The sequence below is a fragment of the Diorhabda sublineata genome, chromosome 2 (assembly GCF_026230105.1).
Source record: "Diorhabda sublineata isolate icDioSubl1.1 chromosome 2, icDioSubl1.1, whole genome shotgun sequence".
NCBI lineage: Eukaryota > Metazoa > Arthropoda > Insecta > Coleoptera > Chrysomelidae > Diorhabda > Diorhabda sublineata.
In genome coordinates, this window is record NC_079475.1 from 7,793,735 (window position 1) to 7,803,435 (window position 9,701).

The window sequence follows — 9,701 nt, forward strand, 5'->3', positions numbered from 1 at the left end:
ATTTTTGTTCTTCTCCTCTTAGTGTAGTGTTTTAAATATATTTTAATTAACTAAAGTATTTTAATAATAAATAATAAAAAAACCATGAAGATTTCAGTTTTTTCAAGTTTCTACAAAAACCGTTAATTTGAGATATATGAATTTACTAACAAAGTTCCCTTAATTTAAAGCGTAAAGGTAAAGAGAAAAATGGGGATTGCTATTTGAAAAAATTAAGTTTTTAGATGGCGAAATTCGGCACCATTTTCTGAACGCCCTATATAAATTTTTGTCAAGGTCTTCCCAGATTTTGAAAGGTGTAAGTGTTATTTGTTCAAATCCCAAAAATATTAGATCTGACTCACTTAAACTTAGAAATATATTTTTTTTAGTGGAGGGCTGCATGTGTACAAAAATTTCGAAAATGTGAAATAATTAATAAAAAATTTTTAACCGTTTCTTTATCGACGTTTACAGTCTCAGCAATCATCCGGATGCTTATTCGACCATCTGCACGCACAATTTGGTTGATTTTGTTCACTATTTCCGGAGTTGAAACAATCACAGGGCGACCTGGACGCTGGTCATCTTCAGTGTTCTCTCGGCCTTCAATTGTCCCCATAGGCCTATTGCAACAATTTACAGCACTCAGTCTGCGTTTTTTTTTTCAATTTCACGAGAAATTTGAGATTGATACGTTGCTCATGGTTTTTGGCACGAGAAAAAGACACGTTCGTTTCAAACCGCTATTACACAAATATTATAATAGTGACGGAAACGTGTTTTGGGACGTGCATAGACAAGATACCTAGATACCCAACACGCTATTCCTTTTTTACCCCACCCGTCTAAGGCGCCCTCTAAGCGCGCAGTCTCGTTATTCAATAGCCAGACCTCGTATAACGAAATAAAAAAAGATGCCGTACACAAATGCGAATCAACACATTATTGCAGGCTATCCCGAAACGTCCAAATATGAATACAGAGTAGAGATGATACATCAAGTGAGTAGAGACCCTTCCAAAAATATCGTGAGGGAGTTTGCGTCTGATTTTGAAGTAGGAGAGTGTTGGGGTTACAATAGATTCTTTAGATTAGATCTATTGGCAAGCGAGGGGTATTTAAATTTGATCAATGACACCTTGGTACTCAAGTAAGTTGTTATATAAGTTCATATAATTGATTAAACTCAATTTCTTTTATAAAATGATTTTTAAAATAAGTTTCTTTTATGAAAATTGAATTTAAAAAGTGTTAAAACTTTTTTGATCAAATTTTCCTGTAACTAGGTTCATAATTAATAGCGGCAAAAATTTTGACGTCTCTCTCGTAAAACATTGAATAAGAATAGTTTATGTAAACATATGTTTACCAAAAATGGTTGATTTGGATAGAACTAATTGTAAATCTCTAATTTTGTACATAGAGATGGGATTCTAGCAACTTTTCGGATCTTTTGGAGGATAGGCGACTGGAGACCTGATAGAAATTGAAGCAATTTTGAAGTAAGAAGGCTATAAAAAAATATTAAAGATAAATGTGGTACGTTCTGGTCAGCGCATGAAGGAATTTACTGAAAGTAATGATTTGGCTATCAACCTCGCCCGACCTTAACCCGATTAAGTTGGAGTTAAGTTTCCTCCGTTAGCCATGACAACGATCCCCAAGATTATTCGAAGCTGCGCAAAAAGTATTTGAAATAATTGAAAATAAAGAATATACTGAAAGTAATGATTTGGTCGTCACATTCGATCGATCTCAATCCGATTGAGTTGCTGTGGAAAAAATTGGACAGGGAAGTCAGAAAGCAGTTTCCTACTTCCACTTCACATCTTTGGAATATCCTGAAAAACAAATGGAACCAAATAGACGACAATTATTTGTCGAAATTGCTACAGAGAATGCCGAATTTGTGCATCGACATATTAAAAGAAAAAAGGGGTTACATCGAAGTCTTTCTTTGTCAGTTTCTTCACAGCTTCAACACACTCAAATATTGTTCTTTTTAATGCAGATTTGACCTTAGGAAAGAGGTAGAAGTCGCACGATGCAATATTCAAGATTCAATCTCATTCAATCTCTTGTTGTTCAAATACGAGGATTTTGGGCAACGGTTTTGTACACTTTTCGCGTGTAAATTTTTTATACGAAATTTGCCGCACACATTATTTATAGATTCGTCTCACGAATACTTAGCCGACGGTCAGATTGAACAATATTAGCGTTTTTGTCGATATCTTGACGTGGATGGGCGACCCGAACGTTAATTATCTTAAACATCTTGTCCGCCATCTTGAAAACCACTAAAAAACACCTAGATGCCACAAATATTCATTGCCATCCACTCGTTTCAATAAATTAAATTAAAGTTTAAGTTACAATTTTTCCAAATTTCATGTGTCATAACAAAACAAAACGAAGGCCACGGCTTTACTGGTTTGTCTACAAACACGGTAGACATCGCATTCGAAAAAATAGACGTTAGGCTAAATAGCTGACAGTCGATAACCTTTGGTGCATGCGTACTTTTCCTGTAGCAGCGCTACTCCGTTACATAAAAGTGACACCTCGTAATTGAAATTTCATTTGAGTTTGAAAATAAATATTTTTCCAAACTATTAATAACAAAATCTAAATCAGCATTTCTTTATATAGAAATAATAATTGAAGAATTGACTATCGTTGCAAAAAATCTTGTCTGTTAGCTTTTAGCAAGGAATTTGTTAAAATTTTGGTTTTAAATTTCAAAATAAACATTTTAATTTTTATCACCTGAGAAACGCTTGGTCGATTACGGTTTTTTGACGAAGAAACTAATTTCATTCAAAGGTTTCAAGTGAGAGCTCCAACATTCTATCAAAAATGCCGGGACCAACAGTGGTACATAAATCAATTAAAAGCTGCACAATGTCAACATGCTACCAAAGGAAACGAAGTTAAAGATCGAGTAGTTAAAATAAATACCGATAATTTAGTACCAAACGTTAAAAACGTATCAGGTAAAGTACTAAAAAAATTATTTTAGCATAATAGTTTGATGTTTCGGTTCGGCATAAGTTAGGCAAAATGAATTTATTAAAAGAAATTACAAAAAGGGTTACTGTAAGTGTTCAAATTGATCAATGCTTTTACGGCAACGTTTATCAACTGAGAGGCAGATCAGGCTAAGCAAATCAAACGAAGACTTTCAAAATTCTTCTTCAATTGCAGTTCGGAGGTCAATAAGAGTGCGTGGTCCTCTTGAAAAAACGCGGGCCTTGAGAAGGCCCCACAGGAAAATAACAAAGTCTGTCTATCCATTCTCCAAAATGAGCATCAAGATATTTCATTCTGAAATGACGGCTGTTTGCGAGTGTTGGATCGTTGTCCATTTGCACACGGAAATTTTCTAGCATTTCCAGATAACTATGGCCCACCACGTGATCCTCAAAAGAGTACGGACTCACGAGACCTCCCGCATGAATACCTGCCCACACACACACCCCAGACAGATTTAATTCTTCTTTAGTGAAGACTTGAGGATTCTGGTCATTCCGGAACAAGGATTTATAACGATTGATCGGTCAGCTTGCTTTATCCAACCACAAAATGGAATTGCAGATCAACCTGACTGCATCCAAGGTACCACTCGCAAAATTCCAATCTGCGGTATCATCCTCGTGAAGCGCGTGGAGGAGACGCGAGCGGTAAAATTGATAGTCGTAAAGAACGACCGAAGATTTGGAGTTCTCTCGATTCTCGCCGCACTACAAATTGGTTGATACCAAGAAGTTGGCCAAATTGTTTTGTATCTGACCATAAAATTTATTTTTTTAATGGTAGTCATATTCAGAGAGACGATATTTTCGTTGTTTTACATTGTATTCAATAGAAAGTAGGATATATTGAAATCATACGAGTAAATTTAAAATAATTTGATTCACACAAAACTAATTTGCCCCATATTTGATTCTATGTGACTCAAGGGCTGTACTATTTTCCTAGTATAAGCTATTTACATTGCCAAGGTTAAATAGGAAGGATGATGCCAGTAACAGAGCCCGTTTTTAAGAATTTCTGGTACGTCTTTCACACTGTTGAACGATTTGGTAGCGGCGAGTTGTTGAAATTCGATAAACATACTTTCAAACGTAACAAAAAAACTTTTTCTTGAAGCTTGAACTTGTATCGGTTCATCATTTTGAAAACGCGTCTACTAGACGATCACGTGTTATTGTGACACAGACACAACTGTCTGAAGCACGAACATGCTTCGTTTTAATCTTTTTCGACAGTGTTGTCGGACTTATGCCGATTTTTGGAGATTGTTGCCGGACTTATGCCGACTTCTGTATTTAATAGCAACTGCAGGTGATAACTGCAATTTTCCACCATCAACTTCGAAGGCAGACGCTCCTGAGAAATCCGTATCAACTGATAATCCGCATTTAGCAGCCGGTGATGTGAATACTAAGAATTCCTCAGGAGATAATACTAATGCGATAGAACCTTGTTCATGTAATAACAAAAACGTATCCAGTAATAATTCAATATGTAGTTCTACATCGGAATCTTCGATACAAACTCAGGTATGATCATGAACGATAGTTCTGTTTATTTTTAACAGGTAAATGTTTAAGGTAAGCGGTCAAAAATCGGCAGGAAATTCATCGATACAAAGTAACGAAGATTGTCAACAACTGATTGGTGTGGAAGCATCGATAAGTTCTCCAAATTTGTTAAATTCGGCGGTATCGTTGATACTTTCGAGCAGCAGCAGCAGTGAAAGTGACATGAGCGAAACTGAGCACCTTATAGAAGAATTTGATGCCAGAGTAAACAACAGCGAATATATGGGTATGTCAAAAAAATATTCATTTAAGGGACTAGTATCGGTTATAAGGGTAAATAATTTCTGGACCTTAGGGAATGTGATAAACTTTCCCTCGGGCCCAGAGCGGGCCTATAGACGCATACAAAAAAAACATAATTTATTAGCACTTTTTATCTCAAATAAATTTTTCCTTGGATCTACACATCATATGGAGTGTAAATACACAACAAAATTTTTGGGCCCAGGGGAAAGTTTATCTATTTTGGTTGGGACTCAACGTTTTAAGAGCAACTGTCGATCGCTCCAAACTGCTGGTAGAGCACTCGAACTACGAGTATTATAATTTTTTTACTATTTTGAATTTCGCTATAAAATTTTAGATGTTTTTTGAAAGTACAAAGTTTCGATTAATGTAAAAAGAAATCAATTTTTTAAAAATTATAACCAGTACTAGTCCCTTAACTCCTTGAATACTTTTTTCACTAAATCCTTATGTCAATGCTTCTAAATGTTCTTGATTTTAAGTCTCTTCTGTTTTAAAATTAGTTTTTTTAATAATTTATTAATTTATCAAAATATATTTTAATGAAAACTTAAAGAAAAGTCGAAACGCGTCAATTTTTTATCAATCTTTCACAAATTATTGAAAAAAACTAATTTTAAAACAGAAGAGACCTAAAATTAAGAAGATTTAGAAGCATTAATATATCAAACAGTCCAAGAAATATGAAACTCAATAAATACTTATGTCTATCTACCCTTACAAGTGTGGGAATTGGGATTGAGTTTCTTTTTTTTATAGATTCCTTCCAAATTTCTTTCGGTGTTTTGCTCATGTTCTCAATATTTTGTATTGTCCTGCTGTTTTGTGTTTAATATTTGTCTGTAGGTTTCATTTTTGACGTGGTTGTATTTCGGTGCACAATTTTGGCATTTTATGTAACAATTTCGACAAATAATCGTCATCTATTTAATTCAATTCCTTTTCCAGGATATTCCAAAGATGTGAAGTGGAACTAGAATACTGTTTTCTGACTTCCTCATCCAATTTGTCCCACAGCAACTCAATCGATTTGAGATCGGTCGAATGTGCCAAATAATTACTTTCAGTGTATTCCAATTCTTTTAAATACTTTCTTCACAGCTTCGAGGAATGCTGGGGATCGTTGACATGGTAGAAAATGAATTTTCTACCAACAGAACCTACAACATTTTTTTAAAACCTTCTTCCTTTAAAGTCCCTTAAATTTTTGAACGTACCACATTCTTCTTCAATATTTTTTATAACCTTCTTCCTTTCAAGTCCCTTAAATTTTTTCCAGGTCTTCTGGCTGTTATTATGGCCAGTGGAGGAAACACTAAACATTGATAGGCTAATTTCAAATAAATCCTTTTTCATTGATTCCTTTTTGTTTGATATTTTTCCTTTACCAAAATAATAACAATAACAACATATACCACTCATTATGAAGCTTAGACTAATAGCTTTGAGATGTTGAAATCAAAAATGGAAGTTACAGATTTTTTTGCTAGAAACTTTTGACCACGAGCGTGCGACTTGAGTAGATTTTTTTTCTCGCGAGTGTATTTCAAATGAAAATGTTTTTGTAGCAGCTGACGATGAAAATGAAAATGACGTTGAAGGAATGTCTGGAGGAGATTGTGGTAATGTTTCTTGTGAATCCTATGAGTGCCAAAATCCAGAATCCGGTAATTCTGTTGCAGAAAAAGATGCAGAAGTTACACCTACGTTAGAAACGTCACAACAACCACATACCTCAGTTTCTTCATAATATTTTACAACATATTTTACTTACTTATACTTGTTTAATATTTTATACTGAAAAATACCTTATTATAACCAGAAACTGACTGTATATGTTACAAAATTGTTAATCTTTAGAAACAGTGTCAAATTTGAATAAACTGTAACAAAAACAATAAAGAATTCTACTACAATAATAATAATGAAGTTATTTAATATTTTAAAACCTCTTTATATTTATTTTTTTGATTTTTGGGTTTTGGTATTATACAAATTATAGTTATTAGTTATTGTTATGAAATCAAAGTTTTGTTTTTTTTGTCAATAGTTATTATAGTTATTAGTTATTGTTATGAAATCGAAGTTTTTTTTTGTCATGACTTCCATCTCCAGGACAAATTATAGTTCTAATATATCAACATTGTACCTGTAAGCATTAATATTCTGTCTTTCAATGATAACCATTTCAGTATGGTCTTCCTGTATTGATGTTATTCCATATCATTACTGAAACGAATTGTTGAACGTATCAACTTAGGCAAAAGCAAACTACCAAAGGACCCTTATCAGAGTACTGTTGCCTCAATCGACACCTGAAATGTTAGATTTAGTAGAGAATGCAACAAGCAGATTCTGTTGGGTAAAGGACAAAACCTCCATCTACATTTTCTTGAAGTGTAAGGCACTATGGAACTCCAGAACATTACATCTAGGAGAGTATGAAATAGAAGACAAAACACATTCTGAACTTTTTAAATATTTAGCTGTAAATACTGAGGTTCCCTAATATCACAGCAGGAAAAGAGGACACAACTGATCCTTTGTGTCACAGTGTACATATATACTACTAATGATCTGCCTACTCTAGTTTGCAGGATTCTGAAAATCTCTTGTGTATACTGGAAGACATAGATACTCAACAAATAGGAAAAATATGAACTCATCTCATTTGACCACTGATGGTCTTCACAGTCCAAATGATCTCTAACTAATTGTACTCTTGCTGGGGTTCATATTCAGTTATGGGCAATCTGGGCTTTGATTCAAGATCTAAAAAATTTCTTCATAGTATCATTGCTTACTCACAAAATTTATTCCATTGGATATTTTTTTATTTCTTATCAATTGGTTGCTTCTTTACACATTAGAAAACAGCAATTCTGCCACTGCTACTTGTGAAAACCTTCTCTAGCAATAGTTGCAGCACTTTCAGAGGTAATATGAAGGTGAACATAAGGGTTCATTATAAAATTTCAATCAAGTTACTTAGTTGGATATATTTATACAAAATGACAACATTTCAATAAGTTCATGTCAATCTTAAAAATGTGGCTTCATTGAAGGTGAAAATAATAGGTAGCAACAAAATTCAGCCATCTAAAAATCCTTAAAGTTCTTTTATAAAAAGTTTTAGCCAAATAACAAATTATGCTTTAAATTTGCTGGTTGTTTATATATATTGTAGTGTAATAAAAAATGGATTAATCATTGTGTTTTAAATTAGTTTAGTTGTTATCAGGAATACAAACTATAAATTAATCAAATAATAATAACTTACCAGGTTTTACAGTTGTGGCTATGGCATTTACATCTTTAATTGATACATTAGCAGCTTTAATAGCTTCATTGACTACATTTTCTATATTATTTCTATGCAAATCTTGTGCAATAGGAGGAATTATTCCTCCATTACTAAAAATAATGAAATTTTCTAATCCAAAGACGAATATTTCAGTATACGATTATTATAGTGAAAAATAAGGGAGAAACTAAGAAAACACTAATTACACATGCACTAAATTGATTCACAAATAGAAATTACTATATTGAAAAAATCAACTTCTCGTTTCATATATATATATATATATATATATATATATATATATATATATATATATATATATAAATATATATATATATATATATATATATATAAATATATATATATATATATATATATATATATATATATTTATATATATATAGCATTAATAATCTAAGTATGAAGTTAACTTTCACGATATTCTAATACCCTATTTGAATTATTTTGTTTTAAGCTTCATATGAACGTGCATAACTTTTAAGGAAACTACATAACACGATGGTCTAAAAGTTTAATAACAAAATCAAGAAAGATGAAAGTAGTAGTTTTAGAAAAAAAATTAATTCAATTTGATTAAAACGTACTTTAAATGAATTAAATTTTGAGAGTTGAGTGCCTCTCCTAGAATATTACCGTCTGTGTCAACAATTGCGCAACCGGTATCATCACAGGATGTTTCTATTCCAAGAATAATACCCTTCTCATAACTACATAGGCGATTATTACTTTTTAATATAGTTTTGGATAGCAATAATATATTTCTTCCTTTATTTAAAAACATTCTTTACTATTGAAATTTGAGGTTAGATAATCATGATACATTTGAACTACCAAAAAGTGAATTTTTCGTGAGTGATTTTTGTAATGCCAAAAATAGAGAATACTAAAGGTTTTATTCCAATAATATTGCTATGAGATTGTAAAATAATATATTAATAGAAATGTCTATCGAAGTACATAATAATATTATTTAGGGTATTCTATTTAAAATAAGAAAATTTCAGGCAACTTTCATTGAAACTCAAAATTTAATATTTAAAATATTCTAGATTGATGACGGGCTTAGTTGTTTTCTCTACTAATATAATAGTTGTGTTATGTATTGATATTGAAGTTTATAAATATTTCAAATTATTTCTTATACAAATTCGAAGAAAGAAGAATAGAGAGCACAAGAACTACTAGAGTAATCAGATCAAGTACAGGTTAAACCTTGCTTGATCAGATGATGTGAAGGATGTAGTGAGATGGGCGACGAAAAATAGAAGACAGTATTAATAGTGCAGTCTACTAAGCATTAACGAAGGCTGAAATACTCATAGCGACTACGATCGTTGTAGTCAAGGCAAGAACATCACTTATGACGTCATGACTAACGTTCACGACGACCCTTGTCAATAGGTGGGTGAGCGTTGAAAAAATTTTCAAAACCGCAGCAACACTGATCACAACCATGAGAATCTATCTCATCTTTTGGTGCGATGTGGGATATTATAAATACTTTTGAAGTATTCTTGTGGCGCACCACCAAATATTTTATT

General features: G+C 32.5%; 2 protein-coding genes across 2 annotated transcripts in view; one reads left to right on the forward strand and one right to left on the reverse strand.

Moving 5' to 3' along the window:
• Positions 1–4,648, forward strand: part of LOC130452834 (E3 ubiquitin-protein ligase TRIM37-like) — a 16,114-nt gene extending 11,466 nt beyond the window's left edge. Inside the window, 3 exon segments of the mRNA XM_056792309.1 lie at positions 934–1,132; positions 2,809–2,978; positions 4,321–4,648. Coding sequence (XP_056648287.1) covers positions 934–1,132; positions 2,809–2,978; positions 4,321–4,553 — 602 coding nt within the window. The 3' untranslated portion in view covers positions 4,554–4,648.
• LOC130452835 (tRNA N6-adenosine threonylcarbamoyltransferase, mitochondrial) overlaps positions 1–8,981 on the reverse strand; it is a 24,859-nt gene extending 15,878 nt beyond the window's left edge. The window contains exons 1-2 of the mRNA XM_056792310.1: positions 8,745–8,981; positions 8,116–8,249 (exon numbers count right to left, since the gene is read on the reverse strand). Coding sequence (XP_056648288.1) covers positions 8,116–8,249; positions 8,745–8,941 — 331 coding nt within the window. The 5' untranslated portion in view covers positions 8,942–8,981. The remainder of the gene's footprint in view (positions 1–8,115; positions 8,250–8,744) is intronic.
• Between the last annotated feature and the right edge of the window lie 720 nt (positions 8,982–9,701).